Source organism: Lissotriton vulgaris, chromosome 7, assembly GCF_964263255.1.
Source record: "Lissotriton vulgaris chromosome 7, aLisVul1.2, whole genome shotgun sequence".
Lineage (NCBI taxonomy): Eukaryota > Metazoa > Chordata > Amphibia > Caudata > Salamandridae > Lissotriton > Lissotriton vulgaris.
Window position 1 is genome coordinate 304,108,725 of NC_141695.1, and position 20,958 is coordinate 304,129,682.

At 47.1% G+C, this 20,958-nt stretch overlaps 1 protein-coding gene across 1 annotated transcript in view; it reads right to left on the reverse strand.

Moving 5' to 3' along the window:
* Nucleotides 1-20,958, reverse strand: part of SYT3 (synaptotagmin 3) — a 320,686-nt gene that overhangs the window by 89,513 nt on the left and 210,215 nt on the right. The window contains exon 9 of the mRNA XM_086930105.1: nt 9,683-9,812. Within this exon, the coding sequence (XP_086786231.1) occupies nt 9,683-9,812 (130 nt within the window). The remainder of the gene's footprint in view (nt 1-9,682; nt 9,813-20,958) is intronic.

A 20,958-nucleotide genomic window follows, 5' to 3' on the forward strand; every position in this document is an offset into this window, starting at 1 on the left:
TATCTACTGAAGTCGCCACCTCCGTATGCACAGGATACCACAGCTCCTGTGGTTCCTCCTGTTCCTCAACCTGCTCCTGTTCCTCAACCTGCTCCTGTTCCTCTACCTGCTCCTGTTCCTACTGCTCCTCCGTCTATACCTTCTCATACTCCTGTTCCCGCTACTTCCACTCTTGTGGTTACTCCTGCTGTTCCTTCTGTTTCTGACTCTTCTATTGTTACCCCGTTGCTTTACTCTTCTACCCCGGCTACTATGGTGGTTTTGGGGCCTGATGTCGACTTGGGGTTGGAAGATTCTGATGATCATTGGGGTTGTTGTAGCATTCCTGTTCACGTGTTGTCTTTGTGTGCAGTGTGGTCCTGCCTTATGTGGCCTCTGTGCTACGACGTGTATAAGGCGGCCGCCTGTTACCAAGGAAGCGCTGATGGATAGAATAATGTTGCAGCAGCATCTAGATGGTCTGATGAATATCGAGATCGATTCTGATTCCGACTAGTGCTTGCCTACATGAGGGCAAAAGGAGCGTCTGAGGTTCCGTGACAATTGTAAGTGGTGTTTTCGACTCCCCCGAATATGGTCGAGTCTGGTATCTATGAACCGCAAATGACGAGTTTAGTGGGTGTACGCGTTTTCGCTGTGCTAGCCTAAACCGTTCGTTTGTTTCGTGGGTTTCTTCATCTGAACCCACGGGTTCCATTTTAGATACGGCATCCATTTTGTTTCTTGCCCTCAAGTAGCCAGCGAACGGACGCTGTCCGCTTTGTGACCCTGGGATTCCCAAACTCTTGCGGAAGACACGTGTTCCTTTGAGGGTGTCTTTATGATGAGGGGGATGACACTGTAAGGCAGATGGCCCCGCTCGAGGCTCATCTTGCCGTGCCGGTCTATTGTCTCAGTTGTGCATTCATTAAGCACGTCTCCTTTGATCCCTGCAATCGTGTTTCCTGATACCACCCCTTTTACACTCTCTTCGATCTGTTCGCTATCCTTATCTTCCTCTGCACCTGTTTCTGTCTCTTCCTTGATTCGTTTACAGTCGAACGGAATGTACTAATGGTGGGAAGATGTACTTTTACAGTTGGGAACTGCCAAATGCTACTGTAATTATGTTCCGGGCCCTGAATACATGAAAGCGACCCCCTATGACATTTACTGTGGGAACCAGGTTGTAATCTTTTGTCTGTCATGTTATCCTATGACGAAAAACTGCATAAAAAGAGCGATCCACAGATACAATTCGAATCAGACTCCGTGAACTTACATGCTATGTACTTCTCGTGACTTCTGTGTTCCCTGCAGTAATAAACCTTGAATCTTTGACGCCGAAGGAAGTGTCCCGTGTCTCTGTCATTTGTACGCCGGAACAGGTTACCCACGAAGGTTTCAGGTGTTATCCCTGGCACCGCTGGGTCTTAGAAAAACCCAGTCCTTCACCATGGGCCATTTCAGAAATATTTTGTGATGGCTCTACCTTCTAGATTATTCCAGCTATTCCTTCTACTTCAGGCAAAAATGTAGGATTTCTACCTTAGACCAAAATGTAGGATTAGGGTATCCTAAAACTGCGAAGTGTTAAAAATAACATAGAAAGGTGGTCTTCTTTGGTGTTGGTTGATTTTTAGATAATTTTTCTTCCAATGATCTCATCAATACTATTTATTTAGTTCAAATAATCAATGATTTTGTAACGAATAACAAGTTTAGTGTAAAAGTCCACTTCTCATAAATTTTAGGTAGTGATTTTATTGTTATAAAAGGTCCCAACTTAGCCCAGTAAACCCCTTTTCTCTACGTGATAACAGTCACATCTCCTACCAGCCACCTGACTCTCACGTTGAAGTGCTTTAATATTTTTGGAATGGAAACTTCAGAAATATTCATGACCTTAGATAACACGATTCCTAATTTTGCTGGTAGAGGTGGTTCAAAATGTATTGATTATATTTTTATTTTAAGAGATCTGATTGACTGTTTTTCTGATCACTCCATCCTTGAACTTGGATCATAACACCCTATCCATTTCAACTTTAGTTCAATCCCTCAACCCAGATCTGTCACTCCTTGAAGTGAATCTATCAAGACCGGTGGCCTCAGATTGAAGATGTATTTTTTTGAGTCCTCTACTCGTTCTGTCTGTATTTAATTTTCAATAAAATCTTCTGGAAAAAAAGAATAAATGTATTTATCCCTGTATTTATTTTTAACGGAAAGTATAGGGTATATGCCTTGATGATTTTTTAATTGTTTGGCTCTTAGACCATCTACCAAAATAATATATTATTTTTTGATTAGTTCCACTGTCAACAATATCTTGTCTAAGTCACCTCATTTCAAATCTCTAAATAACATTAGGTGGTTTAATCCCACTTGCTCATTTGCTAACAGTCAACTTCACATTGCCTTGAATAGATCACCAAGAGATAGGGAGCAGGCACTGGAGAATCAAATAATTAGAGTGAATGTATAAGAAGAGCTGCCGCAGACAAGCACATCCAGGGATGTGTGCTTTCCTTTTTTTACTAGTACTTCTAGTTCCTAATAAGATGTTCACATTTTACAGAATAAATTGGTTTCTCACTATTCTAACATTTACTGTTATTAATCCCAGAGTACATCTGACCATGTTTTCTTCCCCATAATTGTAGATACCCAACTTGTTTTTATACTTGAGGAGGTTTTCTTAGCAATAACAAATAGTCCCTTTGGCAAAGCTTCAGGGCTGTTTTTTTAAAGATGTAGAAAGAGTGACCCAATTGGCCCATTTCTTTTGCTGATTCAACAACCAAAACTGCTGAGAGAGTTCCCCTTGAAAGATTTCGGACTTCGGCACCAGTCAATCATATTTTTGCAGATGTGTAATATGGCTTCAGACCTGGCCTAGGGACCTCTCAACAATGTTTATATTTGTATTTGTTTATTGGTAAACATAGGATGGCGACTCTTCATCTGGCTTTTATGAATCTCAGCAGTGATTTCGACCATGCAAACATATCTAAGCTATGCTCCATCTTATTATCATGGATGGCGATATTGCTCTGATTCACTTTTTGCAACATTTGTATGGATCACTCTGCAACATTTTAATATGAGTTTAATGGAGAGTTCTGATTATTTTAGACTTGATATAAGGATGCAGCAAGGTTGTGTCCTTGCACCCATTCTTTATATTTTGCTCAATTATCTCGGAATGTTAATTCAGCCTTAAAATGGTCAACCCCAATAATTTAGCATTAAATGGTCAAGCGCAGGTCCCAGGATTGAGATTTGCACACTCACAGAGGATGGGGACTAGGAGACAAATGGCTGGATATCTAAAGAAAATGCAGATTTTTTGGTAGCAGATAATCCCAGAAGACGAGCATTTTATACTCTACCCACAATACATAAAGGGACTGTTCCTGTCCATGGTGTCCCATAGTGCCTGGTATTAATTCAGTTTTAGAACCTCTCAATTCAGTGACACGTTTCTGAGAGGTATGGAAGAAGACACTGCCACTTCCATTAGGGATACAAAGGACCTCTTGCTGTAGATTCTTGATATCACATTTGACCCCTCTAGAAATGTCCTGATTGGACTATATGTAGAAAGTCTCTATAGTATGCCACTATGTGCACCATTTAGAGAAAATTGAATCCTGTGTGACCAAACCTCAGTCATAGATAGCATTTGGGGCTGATTATGATCTCGCTAGGAAAGCCCTCTGCACAGTTTGGATACAGATGGCTTTGCAAGTGAAACATGCTCCGGGAGTCCGAATGAGCGAGTACAATGCATCCGAATGCTACGGACCAGGTTCGCTCGGACTCTCATTGAATTGTATGGGAGCCTGCGTATCGACGCATGCACAGGCTCCCATAGCAGAAAAGGGTGGTGGGGAAAAGCGTACACCCTGTGCATGCTTGGATCGGGGGACTCATGGGCACCCCTGTAACAGATTCGGAGGGAGCTGGGTGAAGGGGGACCTGCTAAGTAGGCGTGGGCGGAGGCATCCGCTCTGCCGGCAGAGCGTGAGGACATTTCCCTACTCCGCGCTCAGCTGAGTATGCGAAGTAGGGAAAAAATCTCTGACTCTGCAGCAGAGTGGAGTTAGCCAGCCTCTCGCTATATTGGCCACCCGCCTCCACCCCCATAATAAAATAATAGAGTTTACTTACTTTAAAAAAAATAAAGTCATTTACCTGTATTGCGTCGTCCCCAGGCTGCCCTTTCTCGCTGGACATCTTGCACGAACTGCGCATGCGCATTTCTTTGTTAGAAATGCGCATGTGTAGTTCATGCAAGATGTCCGGAAAGGAGGAGGAGGGCAGCTCGAGGACGCCGCAAAACAGGTAAGTGACTTTATTTTTTTTTAAATTAAGTTATCACTATTATTTTATTAGGGGGGTTGGAGGCGGCTGGCGGAGCAGAGCGGAGTTTTCCCCCAACTCTATGGACCTTCGCGTAGTAGCACTCCGCCAGCTCCACCCAGGGTTATTGCTAAGGCCCCTGGAAGTACAATTCCAACAGCTGTTTCGTCTTGCTGAGACCGAGTCGATATGGCTGTCTGCATCGTGCATCGTACCCGCTGGGTCGGAATCCGGCTCTTTTGTGCAGCACGATTCGTTTATGAACAAGTCGTACGGACAGGATCGGGTTACGGAAATGATTCGGTCGATGCGTACGCTATCTTCACATCGTACTTGGTCGTTCGGACCTGTGTACAATTTGGGCGGAAACAAGGGGTATAAATCTGATCTGGGAAAGCCAAAACCAATTCGGAGGCCTTCCGAACGACATCGTAATCAGGCCCTAAGTTGTGGAAGAGGTATATTGATGACGTGCTACACATTTAGGATGGAGACTAGGAGTCGACCGGGTCTTTCATGGCCTGGCTTAACAATCAGAATGACTATTTAAAATTCACACACACTGTTGAGCAAGAAGCTCTCCCTTTTATAGATGTTATCATCATCCACAAGAACTGGCACCTTATATCTGACACACACAAACCAATGGACAGGAATAGCCTCCTGGGATTCAAGAGTTTTCACTCCCACCTATTACAAGAGAACCTACCATATGGATAATTTTTAAGGCCAGACGTTTCCAGAACATAACATCCAGAAGTCACTGAAACGTGCTAGCAACAACAACAGGGATGCTCGCCTAGAGCATGTCAATAACAAAAATGAGACAGACAAACTTGTATGTGTGAAACACACAAGATGATGGATGGAATGTTGTGCATTGGCAAAACATTCAACCCCAGTCACAGATCTGGGTTTAATCCATCGTTATTTTGCTCACCATGCCACCCCAGTTCATACATGGCCAGATGCAAATCAGTCTTGACCCTGTGCCTCATGGGAACAGTCCAGCCCGAACTGCCAAGCCATATCTTCCTTGGACCGGAATCAAGCATCCTAGGATCAGTTTCTGGCTATCAGCCATCATCAGCCAGGATAGCTTGACTCCAGTGGCATAGTGAGCACGGAACCACGTCTGGGCATACCCTTCCCACAGAGGGCGAACAAGAAAACACACAAGATGATGGACGGAATGTTGCCCATTGGCAAAACATTCATCCCCAGTCACAGATCTGGGTTTAATCCATTGTTATTTTGCTCAATACGCCACCCCAGTTCAGACATGGCCATATGCAAATCAGTCTTGACCCTGTGCCTCATCCCCTTTGATATTGCTTTGTTTGCCCTAAGTTGGCAGGGTATGCCCAGACGTGGTCCCCTAGCTCACTGTGCCACTGGATTCAAGAAAGCCTGGCTGATGAGTTATGAACCCGAAACTGGTCCCAGAATGCTTGTTTCCGGTCCAGCGAAAATATGGCTTGGCAGTTCGGGCTGGACTGTTCCCATGAGGCACAGGGTCAGACTGATTTGCATATGGCCATGTCTGAACTGGGGTGGTGGAGTGGGCTAAAGAACGGTGATGATTAAACCCAGATCTTTTGACTGGGTGTGAGTGTTTGATTGATTCAGATGCTCCTTCCATCACCACCCCCTTTTGTACCGCTTTTGGCCGCCATAAGTGTGGCAGGGTATGCTCAGACGTGAGTCCCTTGCTCACTTTGCCACTGGATTCAAGCAAGCCGGGCTGAAGACGGCTGGAATGCCAGAAACCGTTCCTCTGAAGCTTGTTTCCTGTCCAGGGAAGACATGGCTTGGCAGTTCGGGCTGGACCGTTCCCATGAGGCACAGGGTCAGACTGATTTGCATATGGCCATGTCTGAACTGGGATGGCAGAGTGGGCTAAAGAACGGTGATGGATTAAACCCAGATCTTTTGACTGGGTGTGAGTGTTTGATTGATTCAGATGCTCCGTCCATCACCACCCCCTTTTGTACCGCTTTTGGCCGCCATAAGTGTGGCAGGGTATGCTCAGACGTGAGTCCCTTGCTCACTTTGCCACTGGATTCAAGCAAGCCGGGCTGAAGACGGCTGGAATGCCAGAAACCGGTCCTCGGAAGCTTGTTTCCGGTCCAGGGAAGACATGGCTTGGCAGTTCGGGCTGGACTGTTCCCATGAGGCACAGGGTCAGACTGATTTGCATATGGCCATGTCTGAACTGGGGTGGCAGAGTGGGCTAAAGAACGGTGATGGATTAATCCCAGATCTTTTGACTGGGTGTGAGTGTTTGATTGATTCAGATGCTCCGTCCATCACCACCCCCTTTTGTACCATTGCCCCATTCAGGCAGTACTTAGCGTAAATTTGCTCCACAGTTTGGCCCAGAAGGGTGACCCGCTGGCAGAATATTCGCTCCTGGATCCTACGTCTGTTCCGTGCTGCTCGCTGTAGCCTTCGCCGCCTGACCACCATGTAGAGTCCTGGCATTGTGAGAGTCCTCATGCTCCAGCTGCATATCCTTAAGTGTGTTTGGTCAGGCCTGCACCTGTTGGTAGTTTGTTAAAGTTTTTTTGATTTTTTTTTTCCTTACTGGTTACCACCTGGTTTGGGTTCTCCTTAAATTGCACGTCGCAAATAGCGATTTTGGGGTTTTTCGAAATGTTGTGATTTTTCTTGAATAGCGATTGCGATTATTTTGCGATGTCACAAATGAATTCGCAGATTCCATGATTTCTCGCAATTTCCGATTCGCTAATGGGCTTCTTCCTGGATTGTGCGATTTTATTTGCGAACTCGCAATTTTTCTTTAGCGAATTCTCATTTTTTGAGATTTCTCTATCATGAATTCCTTTGATTCAAATTGCGATCGCAATTGCTAATTTGCAGCTATTGCAATTGCAATTTGGCTTCATGAATCTAGCTGCAGGTCACTTAACCTAGTTCATAGACAATGGTATCTCTAAGGTTGAAGATCTAACCGTTTGTAGTGCAGTGCACAGGTTTTATTGCTTAAACTACCCATATTCTAAAACAGATTATTTTAGTTTATGTGTTTCGTCTCCTTTTTAGGATTCTTGAAGCTCATCTCCAGTTTTCAATCAACTCACTCTGCATAGAAGGGTTGGTTACAATATATTGATCTTGCATGGAATGAGAGTGGATGCATAACTCCTTCTCAGTATTGGTTAGGGGCACAAGGTTCTTGGAGATCCTGGTGTAATCTACGCATCTTGCTAAGCAGATAAAAAAGTCTGGCTCAGTAAATGCCTCTTTTTTAACTACATAACAGGGCCCCTCTGATTGAAGAACTGGGTTAGGGTTCCCTGGATATATTGTTAACAATTTCTTTCCCACAAAGATCCCACTAATAACACAGAGAATATCAAAGTGCTCCTTCCCACTGCGGGGTTGAGCCCACCTGGCAATCAGTACCTTACCAGTTAAGGACCCGATGATAATAATAATAATAATCCACATTTGTAAAGCGCGAACAATCACCCATAAGGGTCTCTAGATGCTGGGGGCCCTCGGGAAGATTAAGCAAGCTATTGCCCAGAGTCACATGGTGCTGGTCTAATCGAACCGTGATCCCCAGATTCAAGCATCAGTCGCCCTGGCCATGGCGCCACACCTCTCCCTGCAGCATGCCACATCATTAGCATGTGGGCGAGGGTTCTATAAGAACAAATGTAGTGTGCCTGGTGAATACTAAGGAGCAGGGCATAGTGGCTGCTTGTTTTGGGAAACACCGTCCACTTTTGGTTTATGTAAATCATTCATACAGCGCATCTAGCCTGCATTGTGTTAGGCTGACTAATGTGTAAATCATTTTCTGAAAATAAATTGAATTGAAGAAAATGAGACACTTAATCATAATAATAAAAAGGAGAAAGGCGTGCAATACAATTAGGAAAAGATAATAGGACATACTGTTAGAAAAAGTTAATTAAATTACATGAGCATGAGCTTGAGAACTGGCAGGAAAGGTGGGCTTGAGATAATGAGAATGGACAATGTCCTGAGCAAGATGACTCATGTCTTCTTGCCCTGCTTGAGCTTGTGCTATCCAACACAGCCCTTTCTTATATGAATGACAGTGTATGGAGGTGGTGCAGGAGAAGGGTGGCCTGGCAGGTGGCATCAAGAGTGAGGGCTTCCCCCGTAAAATGTCAAAGCTTACAAAGTGCAAAGGAAGGAAGTTTATGGTTTGATTAAGAAGGGAGTAACAGAGGTAAGGGTGACGTATAATGCATATATATGTACAGTTCACAAATTTAGTAGTAACACCTTGACTGCTCTAGCTCTACCTATTTGTATTGTCCATACGCACAAGATGTTAGCCACAACGTTTTACCTCCTCTTTTTAAAATCAACTTCTTACTTTCTCATACAAATCATAAATGTGATTCCCACAACCATGCATGGTCCTTCTCTTCTGAAAACTGCTGAGAGCAGAAGCATTCTTCTACCCTAATTAAATGTCCTTCAGGGAATATCACGTATGGCCTCCGCTTCTGTTCCACTTCCAAACACCCTGACCCCCCTCCCCCTCTTCACTGGCCTCTGCGCTCCGCCCCACCCGGACCCCCTCTTCCGGGGCCCCCTACCTATGGGAAACATCCTTTACAACGTAACTGGTACAACGCGGTACTGTTACGAGGCAGCTTTAACAACGAAAGTCGTTACAACTACTTTCGCTGGAGGGCGCTCTAGGATAGGGGATAGTTTTATTTACTATCCAACAGCTTCCCTACTATCCAAGGGGACTGGTGTTGGAATAGTAAATTAAACAATTCACTATCAGCGCCCCCCAACGCAAGTCGTTGTAACGACTTGTGTTGTTAAAACTGCGTTGTAAAGGGACGCTTTGTAACGGTATGCGTTGTACCGTCATACATCCCTACCTACGCTCCCTGCCCAGGGCCGCCATGAGCCTAGAGCCGCCCCTGATCCTCGAACCCTTCAGCCATAACCCCAGTGCTTAATTTGAACTGGTGGTTGCAGGAGGGTCCACTGGCTTTTTTTCTAGGGGGCTGAACGTATTCTTCCATCTTTACACTTTGACGCAAAACAACAGAGAAAAGGACAGTAAAGGGGGAAAGAAAGAGAAAGAGAATGACAGAAAAACAGTGACAAGGACAGAAAGCAGGGATGAAATAGAACCTATAAGAGTGAGATAAAGGGGCAGGGAGTGTCTGGTGTTGGATGAAACAGGAATGAGATAAAATCCAGACTAGGCAGACCTAGTATTGGCAACTCCAATCTTTGGCAGGCAAAAGTTTGAGCAGCAGTGCGTATTACTTTACAAATGAAACAATGCATGTTTCTGGTCCCTTACCTCTACCAGCTGGTGCCAGTGCTCGATAGGTTTCCTGGGATTGGCCAGCATTTCGCTCCAGTGTTCTCTGCCTGGCAAGTCTGCATCGCTACCCACGCGGCACATTCCTATCACCTCGTTGTGCCCTATGCTGGAAAGGAAAGCGAATGGTCTCAGCTTACACTGTAGACAGAGGATGCAATCAAATACTGCATAAGAGGATACAATGCTATATTGTAGAGCGGGTATGTGCTTATGCTCAAGGGCACTGGAATTGGGCAGCAGCGGAGGGCCAAATTATGCGGCAGAGTTGACTATATTATGCAACAAGAAAAGGCACTTTATGCAGCACAATGTGGTACAGTTTGCTATAATAATAATTATTTTGATATTTGTAACACAAGTTGCTGCGTTTTAGTAACTTTTGATCTGCTTGAGGTAGCAAAACATTTACTGATGACTGATGTGGTAAATGTGTCAAATCCATAGTTATGCAGAAAAATGCAGTGCTCACAGAATCATAGAATTGTAGTGGCCCTGCCTATCCTGCACACAGAAGGTGTAACTGGACAGTATGCTACGCAAGGCTGTACTGCAGACAGAAAGTGAAGTACAACATTCCATTGTGGTCCACTGTGAGAAAATATGAATGAAGTGCCTCAATCAGCTCTAAGGCACACTCCCACATGCAACCTGTCCCTTACACCCCATCACTGCTCCATCACAAATGCCATTTAACATTGACTACTGACCTGACCCGCCCCACCTGAGGCTTGTCACTTTCCCCTTCTTCCTGACGACAACTGTCACAAATTCCAGGTCCTCAAATCTCCCATGCACATACATCATCTCCACCTCTGCCACCAAGTCATTAACCTGCACACAAATTGAGCTCGAAATCATGCACACCCCTTAGGAGGTGTAATCTGCCCAACAGACTTGAGTCACTGTTTACATTTTGAGATATAGAATTCTTTGCATGTGGGGAGAGATGTGTATGGACATGCAGAGGACATACGTGCGCCACTGGTGCATAAATAAAAGTGGTGGACTAACCATGATGGTGTCTCTTGATACCAGTAGTTCTTGGCATGCACGTCCTCCATTGCTGCTTATCCCTTGGTACACGGCTGACATGACATTGTTCTAAGTGAAGGAACCAGTACTTAATTTGAGCTGGTGGTTACTGGTGCTGGGCACCGGCACTTAATTGCCAACACTGTCACTTATGGCAGTCTGCCACATGGTGGCGCTGTTTGTCTAATTTAGAGATCAGCACAACAGCAGTTGTTTATTAATTGAATATGCATTCAAAATGACTGATAAGAGCCAGTATTATAACTGCAAGGACATGGAATAATCTCAGTTGTAACCCTTGTAGCAGTGTGATGGCAATAGTTGTGTTAGTACTGTCATGGGAAATGTGTGGTGCACGCTGCACTGACATTTTGACAAGAGCCCCAGCCCTTTTTTACAATTTAAATACTAGGAGGAACACCCTGATTAACGTACAGTTGTCTGCCTGATGATGGAGCTCCTGAGATCTCATACATAGGCACAGTTAGGGTATCACTTGGACGATTTACTATGATCTTGCGTTGCTGCTGACGTCACTCTATGACATGTATGTAAATGTAAATCCAGTGTTTGTAAAGCGCACAGCTACCCGGAGGCATCCCAGCGATGAAGGCCGTCGGGAAGATTAAGCGGGCTATTGCCCAGAGTCACATGGTGCTGGGCTGACCTGTCACAGGTGTGGGGGATCGAACCGTGAGCCCCAGCATCCGGTGTTAGTTGCCCTGGCCACAGAGCCACACCTCTTCCCTTTTGAACTGAAATTCATGCAACAACAGTTCCAAATACCTTTCCATTGCAGAGCATCAAATCTCAGATTATGTATACAAAGGGGCATAAAGGAGCGGGAATAAAGGTTCTAAAGGTTGCCTATAGGGAACGCACTAAGATCTATCACAGAGAGATAATTTTGGTGAAAAAATCGTACTTTGCTAGGAGAATTGATGCCGCTGCCAAAACCAGCAAAGAAATGTTCGCGATTGTGAAGGAATTTACCTCACCTTCATCCATAACATCGAAGCTTTCTCACTCTGAACTGTGGGTTACTCAATTAGCTGACTTTTTCGCAAGTAAGATCAAGACTATTCAGGCCTCTTTTGCACCATCAGTTTTTGCGGTGGCCCGTAACTCTACTCGACTGCTTCCATCCTTCGCCTCTGAGAAGCAGTCGCTGTCTAGCTTTCCAAGCTCTCTCCCCGGCTGCCTCACTAGAGCTTTTATCCAAATTAAAATCAGGATCTCCAATGGATCCTTACCCCGCAAAGTTTCTAGCTAAAATAGCCCAGGCCATTAATCCTATAATCAACCCGGTCTTAAATCAATCTTTAGATACGGGAGTTGTTCCTCTGGCATGGAAGCAGGCTCTTATTCTTCCTCTTCTGAAGAAATCCAACCTGGATCCCAGCACGCATGGCAACTATAGACCCATTTCCCTTCTCCCGGCTTTTGCTAAAGTCGTGGAGAAGCATGTTCATTCCATCCTCTCTAATTTCTTGGAATCTCATGATATTCTCCATTACTCTCTGTCTGGTTTCCGTGCAAATATGAGCACAGAAACACCTCTGCTGGAGGTTACGGAAACCATCAAGGAGTCACTGGATGATGGAGGAAAGGTGATGCTGGTGATGTTGGACTTATCGGCCGCTTTTGATACCGGCTCCCACAGCCGTCTCCTTTTAAGACTCTATGAGATTGGTCTGAGGGGAACGGCTCTTAGTTGGTTTGAGTCTTTTCTATCTGACCACCAACAAACAATCTGGGCTCCCCCTCACTCAGCTTTAGTGCCGCCATTGGAGGTGGGAGTTCCGCAGGGGTCGATCTTGAGCCCGACTCTTTTTAACATTTACATGTCCCCTTTGGCGGCACTGGCGGAGTCCTACGGGGCCCAGATTGTATCATATGCCGACAATACACAGCTTCTCTTCACTTGTGAAGATAAGACTGATTTTGATGGAGAGAGTATTAAGAACTGTCTATGGGTCGTCTTCTCATGGTTCCATCTGAACCACCTGAAATGTAATTCAGATAAATCTGAGGTTCTCTTTTTCGGCTGCCCTCCTGATGTTAAAATCTAGTTTGCAGCATCAACATTATCAGCGCCATCTTGTCCCTTTTTAAGGCCCATTCGTGTGCGTAAGTGGCAGCCATCTTGAATGCCATGGCCTCTCTGCCCACCGCCGATAGCCAGCGCGTCTCTCTCTCTCTCTTATCCTCGCAGGCATCCCCCGCGCGCTGACAGCCCCCGCTCTCACATGCTTGGGCCATAAACCCCTCTTCAGCGCAACCCTGCCTTGGAACCCCATCCTGTTCCCAGCTCAACACCTCCCTCCATTCCTTTCATGATCCCGTATCCTTTGATAAAACCCCCTTTCCTCTGTGCCCGATTGTCCTGCTCGTTCCCAGGCCGCCACCTGGCCCTGCGGATGCTGTTTATTGCCCCCATACAGTAGGAAGCTTCTCCCATCAAAGGATCCACAAACTGATCAAAGACCCCACCCCATGAGATCCGATCGACCACATGCATTCCGGGAATCGGCGGAATACCCAGCTGCACGACAATTGTCACCTGTTGTGACCGGGGTGGGGACTTCTACTGTAAATGTGTGTGGGAACGGGCTTGAAGCGGGGATTCTGAGGATGTCTTTCCGGACTTCAAAGTATTTGCAAGAATGTGCCACATGAAATAAACTGTAATAAAGACCATAAACCTGTGTATAAGAGGCCAGGCCTCAGAGATGCGGTTAGAGCACCTCGAGAAGATACCCTGTTGTCTGAGTTGACGTGTTCTGCTCCGTCGGAATAAACTTCTGTTTCCTGCCTTCCAGTCTCCAGCGCCTGCCTCTTTGTTTGATAGCTTCGAGTGGTATAAGAGGCGGTTAGCGCCGGGCAATACTGAAATAGGTTCTTGATCAACATCGGCCCTACCTTTTTCCACAATTGGCGTCCCAAACGTGGGGCCCATCAGTGACTCGTGGATCCAGTGGGAGAGGTCCTGACGACAGAGTGAGCAACTGCAACGATCGGGAGAGCTCCTGTCCGATAGACCCTCGTCTGACAGCCGATCATCCGAACTTCACTGGTTCCGAACAGACCTCTCTCGAGTGATCTACGGTCCTGACTGGGAACCATCAGGAGTGCCGCAACAGTCACGAAGAATAGAGGACGATCAGGCGCTGGATTCGGAAGACAAGAAACTGTCCATGCGGTCCGGGTAAGGTCGTGTAACACGACAAATTGCGAAATGATTGTTTGATTGTTTGGAAAATACTAGTATTACTCTTCGAATTGTTGGTTCTTTTTGGAGATTCGCTGTCTGCAAACGGAGAACAATAGATTCTCTCTTCCTTTGCAGGTAGTGAAGGGTAGGTAACGCAGACTTTTGTCCCCGTTGTAACCCGTCGTGCCTATCTTTCTCCCCCACTGATTGATTGTTTGACCCGAACATTGTTGTTCGAGGACTGTTCTCTTGAGATTCTCTCTGTCTACAAACGAGGAAGAATAGAAATACTCTCTCTTCCTTTGCAGATAGTGAGGGGTAGGTAACGCAGACTTTTGTCCCCTTTGTAATCCGTCGTGCCTATTCTTTCTCCCCATTGATTGTTTGATTGACCGAACATTGACTGTTCAATATTGGTTCTTTTGAGGTATTCTCTGCCTGCAAATAACGAAGAATAAAAATATTCTGTCTAGTGTTTGCAAGGAGTGATAAGATAGGTAGTGCAGACTTTTTGTCCCCGTTGTAATCCGTCATGCCTATCTTCTCCCCACTGATTGGTAGTTGGTTCAGCCCGGACCGCTTATTAGAGATGAACGATCCAGCTCCACTGGAAGGCACCCCTAATAAGGACATGTTGATGAAGCATGAATTGATCGCCATAGCCTATAGCAAATTATGGCATAAATATACGAAAAAGGATCAGAAAAGTCAGTGGCCACTGATAGGATCCTTCGATGAAGATAAAATAAGCGCGCTAGAAACAGCCCTTGGTAAAAATAAGACAACGCCCACTATGCTTGATAGTCTCGGCATGTGGCGCAAAGAAACAGAACAACGTAAAAAGAGAAACGAAATTAGATTAGAGAAAGAGCTACGAAAGGCAGCCCACCTAGCTGCTAGGAAATTAGAAGAAGAAGCTAAGGAGAGAGAGGAAGCCAAACGGAAACAAGAATCCGAAACATCGAGTCAGTGTCCGGTTAGAACACCCTCTACGCTCTACCCTGAATTACCCTCGAAACAGCAAGCCAACGATGATCTTTTGTTAGGTCCTCCGATCATCTACATGCCCCCTCCATATGCCCCTTCCCAACCTTTAGCACAGCACCCGTTGCCCCCAAGCACCAGCGAGAGTAGTACCAGAGCTTCGGTCCCCATGGCCTCCGTGCCGGCCGAACCTCTTGTACTAGATACAGCACAAGCGACAATGTTAGATGACCCTGAGGCCCGAAAGACAGATTCCACAAGAACGAACAGGTTGAGCAAAGATGAGCGAGCAGGGATTGACAAGATAGTAAGGACACTGGTAGAATGAAAAGAGAGTGAGGAGCACATCACAGATATGTTCAACTCATATGCTGGGAGCCACAGATGGCACTTTGTTGTACGATTATGTTACCATGCCCTAAATGCTTATGAGGACCGATATCGAGACAAAGGTCCCGAGAGCCTAACGACTCTGTATAGAAAGGTCGATATCGGGGATGAGGGCGAGTGTGACGTGACGGACCTCCTTGCGCGTACGCTTGAGGTTTTCCGCCACCTCACTGAACAAGAGTCGGAAGCTAAACCTACGACACCTGTAGCGACCGAACCACGAATAGAACAAGCTAGCACCATGATGCCAATAAGAGAGGCTGCCCCCTACTGGGTTCCCCCACGAGGTCTGGGAACACACGATGACGTCAACCACCAAGATGCAAGAGGGAGGGTAGTGTATAACTGGGTCTACCAGCCATGGGATCGGCAAGAAATTCTGACGTTCCGGAAATCTCTGCCCGATTTACATAAAAACCCCACTGCCTTCTACACTGAATTAGGTACAGCCTTAGGTTCAACGATTATGACCCTGGCTGACATTGATTTGTTTTTCGGGTTATGTCTGCCAGCTGATGTGTGGAAGCAAATCCGGAAAGTCGACCACCTTGAGCTGTTTGGACATACCTGGTCACAACTCGATGGCATAGATAGACAACGAGAGCCTGGACAGAAGCCTTTGAAATCCATTTTAGAACTCCCAGACAAAATTGTGCAGAAACTTAAAACCCTGATCCCAGAAAAGAAAGTGGACTGGTCGATAGTAACGGCCTGTCGTCAGAAACCCCAGGAAGACGTATCGGAATACTTCTCCCGGTTTGAAACGGTGTTCTCCGATTACAGCGGCCAGGACATGACCACTGCAACCGGACACCAGCTGTTTGTCCAGAACTATGTCAAAGGTCTGTCGCAGGAGGTCTCTCAGAAACTGCAGGCCAGCGAGAGTAGTTGGGCGGCCTCCAAACCTGCGGCTATCCTCCAGATGGCCCAATACTATGAACATCAGAAAAATGAAAACGATAGAGCGACAGAGAAAAAGAAGAAAGACTTGAAGGAGAGGGTGATGATTGCGCAGTTGCAAGGGGTGACTATAGGACGAGAGCAGTTCAAAGGGAATTACCAGACAAATGCCCCTAGGAACGCACCCCCTAAAGACCGTACTCCAGCACCCTATGTTGGACGTAAAGACATTAGCGAGGACCAGTGTGCATTCTGCAAGAGATTCGGCCATTGGAAATCCCAGTGTCCGGTTCTGTTGGAGATGAACAGGAATAGGGACCCCAAAGACGTAGCGGGTGGACCGAGAAATAGAGGACAGCAACGGGGGTCCACGAATGATACGAATAACGACAGATCAAGCAGACCGAATACATTTGACCGTCCCCGACAGAACTAGTACCAGCAGTCTGACTGCGACAACGCCCACGACTTCGCATAGGACTGCCTAGGGCAAGGGAGGGATCCAGTCGAGCTCTATGTTGACCAGCAAGGTCCTTATGTCACCGCTAAGGTCCTAGGTACGAAGTCTCCATTTCTGGTAGACACTGGCGCGACACGTAGTGCGTTATCTAAACGACTGTTTCCAAGGGCACCCTTGTCTGGCTCGCTTGTAACATCGATAGGTTTCGATGGAACGCCCTCCACTAACCCTTTGTCCACACCGATCTCCTTTGACCTAGAAAACAACACCACTGACACAACATTTTTGCTTTCCTCCAATACCCCTGACGCCATTATGGGACTTGACTTGCTGAAACATTTCCGGGCTACTATTAAATGTTCGCAAGATGGAGTTCGAGTCTTTCTGTACGACAACCCAGCTCTGCTCAGACATTGTCCTTCCCGACGCATGTTTTCCATCACTGACTCGTGTCTACTTGACACTCTGCCTCCGTATCTGTGGGCCAAGACTGATTCGGACGTAGGACGGATGATGATTGACCCAGTGCACATAACTGTTCGACAGGACGCAATACTCCCAAAACTTCCACAATATCGGATATCGCCCGAGGGCGAGAAGGCATTGGTGAAGATTATTCAGTCCCTGATAGACGCAGGAGTGGTAGAGGAAGTAGTTAGCAATGTTTGCAACAGCCCTATCTTACCCATCATAAAGAAACGAGGAGAGGGAGATGAGAAAGCGTACCGCTTCATCATCGACCTTCGAGAGGTCAACAAAGTAGTTGTACCTCAGTACCCCGTGGTCTCAGGCATCACCACTATTCTGACTTTGATTCCTTCTACTGCCACCACCTTCACTGTCATTGACCTCAAAAATGCTGTCTTCTCTATCCCCATCCATCCAGACAGCCGATACCTCTTTGGCTTCACCTTCAAAGCCCGCTCATATAGATTCTGTCGAGCACCCCAAGGCTACACAGAAAGCCCCAGCATCTACAGTCAAGCCCTCAAGAGACAACTGGATGAAGTCCAGTTACCCGATGGAGTGGTGTTGATACAATACGTCGATGACATCCTTTTGGCGGCCGATACCACTCCACTTGCAGTCACAGCCACCATCCAACTCCTGCACTTCCTTGCGGAAAATGGCCACAAGGTCTCCAAAAAGAAGCTGCAATTCTGCCAACCCCAGGTCACTTACTTAGGCCACCTCTTGTCCAAAGACGGAAGGAAACTTACTCCCGATCGAATCCAAACCATTCTAGAGACCCCTGTCCCTAAGACTCAGAAGCAAGTCCGCTCCCTACTAGGCCTCACTTCCTTCTGCCGACAGTGGTTACCGAATTTCAGCCTCATTGTGAAACCGCTGCTTTCTCTGCTAGCTAAAGATGTCCCCTTCCCACTCCCTTGGACCCCTGAATGCCAATCCTCCTTCATAGAACTACGAGATGCCCTTTGTTCAGCCCCTGTCCTAGGAACCCCTGATTACACGAAGCCCTTCTCCCTCTACACTCGCGAAAGGGAGGGATGTGCTTTGTCTGTCTTGACCCAGTCCATTGGCCCAAAGCAACGACCATGCGCTTACTTCTCTGCCACTCTTGACCCAGTAGCCAGAGCCTTGCCTGCCTGCCTTCGAGCTGTAGCTGCCGCTGCTATCTCTATCCGACAGAGTGAGGGGATCGTGCTCTCGAATTCCCTCACGGTGTTAGTACCCCATGCGGTTGACACCCTCCTGAACCAGACTAAGACGCAACACCTGACGAGTGCACGACTGACTGGATACGAATTGACTCTGCTTGCACCCCACATCACCCTGAAAATATGCACCACACTGAACCCGGCAACTTTGTTACCCCTACCAGAGAATGATCCCAATGTGTCCCCTGTACATAACTGTGTGACCCTCACGGACGAACAGACCAGGAGTAGGGTTGACCTCAGAGACACAGCTTTTCCTGACCCTGACGGAGAGCTGTGGGTGGACGGCTCTTGCATCAAACTACCCGATGGCACCACCTCAACTGCTTATGCAGTCACCACAGCCCGAACTGTAGTAGAGACAGCCCGCACCACACAAAGATCTGCACAGGCAGCAGAACTGATTGCCCTCACACGAGCATGTATCCTGGCAACAGGAACCACAGCAAACATTTACACCAACAGCCAGTATGCCTTCGGGGTGGTTCACCATTTTGGGCTCCTTTGGAAGGAGAGGGGATTCTTGACCTCGCATGGCACCCCCATCTTGCACGGAGATCTAGTCTCCGCCCTAACTGAAGCAGTCCTTCTTCCCAAGCAACTTGCAGTAATAAAATGCCAAGCACACAAAAAGGTGACAGACATCATTGGACAAGGGAATGCACTAGCCGACATGACTGCCCGAACCACAGCTGAGAATAGGACGACAACATGCATGTACGTGACCAGGTCACAAGCTGAGAAATGGACAGACACTAGGGAAACTATTAGCAACATCCAAATGGCCAGCTCACAACACGAATTGACCGAATGGGCACGGGTGGGACTGAAAGACGATGAAGGCTGCTGGCGAACAAAAGACACGAACAAATGGTTGCTACCCGATTCATACCTGATCCCCATACTGACCATGGCACACTCCCCTGCACACATAGGATCAGCCTCTAGGACCGAGCTTGTCTCCAAGGTTTGGCACAATGACAAGATCGCAGACTCCGCCAAACGTCTGGTCCAACAATGTCTGATATGCCAGCAACACAACCCTGGGAAAGGAACTGTAGTACCCCGGGGAGGGTTTGGGGTTCCCAATCACCCGCTTGAAGTCCTGCAGATGGACTACATCCAGCTAGAAAGGTGCCAAGGCCTGAAGTACGTACTTGTTGTGGTGTGCGCATTTAGCAAGTGGGTGGAAGCCTATCCAACCCGCGACAACACTGCTATGGCCACTGCAAAGGTACTAAAGTTCCACGCAGTCTTCCACCCCCAATCTGCTGGACTGGTTGAACGACACAATGCCACTCTGAAACTAAAACTGGCTAAAATAGTGGCTTCCACAGGACTGAAATGGCCAGACGCTCTCCCACTGGCATTTCTATCAATGCGTTCTACCCCCACCAAACACCACTTGACGCCTTACGAGGTCGTTTTCGGCCGGCCCATGAGCGTCTGGTCTGCACCAAAACCGACTTCCATTCATGACGTCCCGGACGTCCTAATGTCCGATTACTTGTATAAATTGACTGAGACACTGTCTGTTATCCACCAACAGGTGCTGCATGCCATTCCTGACGCTTCCAGGGGTCCCGGACACAACCTGCAACCCGGGGATTTCATCCTGATCCGCAACTTCCAGCGTGCCAAGAGTCTGGAACCCCGGTGGACGGGCCCCTGGCAAGTCCTACTTACCACCCGAACAGCTCTTCAAGTGGAAGGAAAGTGCAATTGGGTGCATGCACACCATTGCAAGAAGATAACCTCGACCCTGACGACGACCGAAGACGTGGCCACCCAGGAAGAGCTCCTGAACAAAGACCGACCATCACTGAAGTGCTATCCTGATACAGAGACACTTGAAGTAGCAAAATTTCCCAATCCTACTGTGCCGTCCAGAGAAGGGTTTAACCTGCGACGAAAGGAGGGAGTTTCGGCTAAGCAGACCATTTACTAAGTCGTAATTCTCAGAGCGGCGGCCTAACACTACTAAGGCTGTCAGGAGAGAAGCCAGACGAAGTTTGTGGTTCTGCCCGCTACCAAGCTCCCTTGAAGATGATGGAAGCGCCCGATAAGATGATGATGGAAGCGCCCGATAAGAAGATGATGGAAGCACCCGGCACGAAGATGATGGAAGCAACCGGATATCCAAAGATCCGCTATAGAAATCCACAGACTGACAAAATCCACAGTTCTTAGACTATTGCACTTTTTATCGCCCTCCTCTTTTGCCTCCTCCTCATGACCACCCTCTGGATTGTGGAAGAAAGCGCACCAGCTCCGAGACGTACCTTTATCTCCAGTCAGTGGTTGAAGTTGGGGACCTGACGGGGGCGACGTCCCCATACTTGTTTACTTTTAGAAAAACAGTTTCCTTGCTTTTTGAGATAAGAGAACCGTCCTGGGCGGTTAATTCCGATAGAAATGCTTCGTCTGAAATGTCATTCAGGGAACCTCCTGTCCCGTGAAACCGCGGGAGGGGCAGACAGCTACCTAAACCTTCTTACCAGGGTGCATGCTTGCCTGAAAGAAATGTAAATGTGCAAAACTGGTTAATCTTCAAATGCCACGGGCAGGGCCGGACTGGGAACCAGAACCGGCC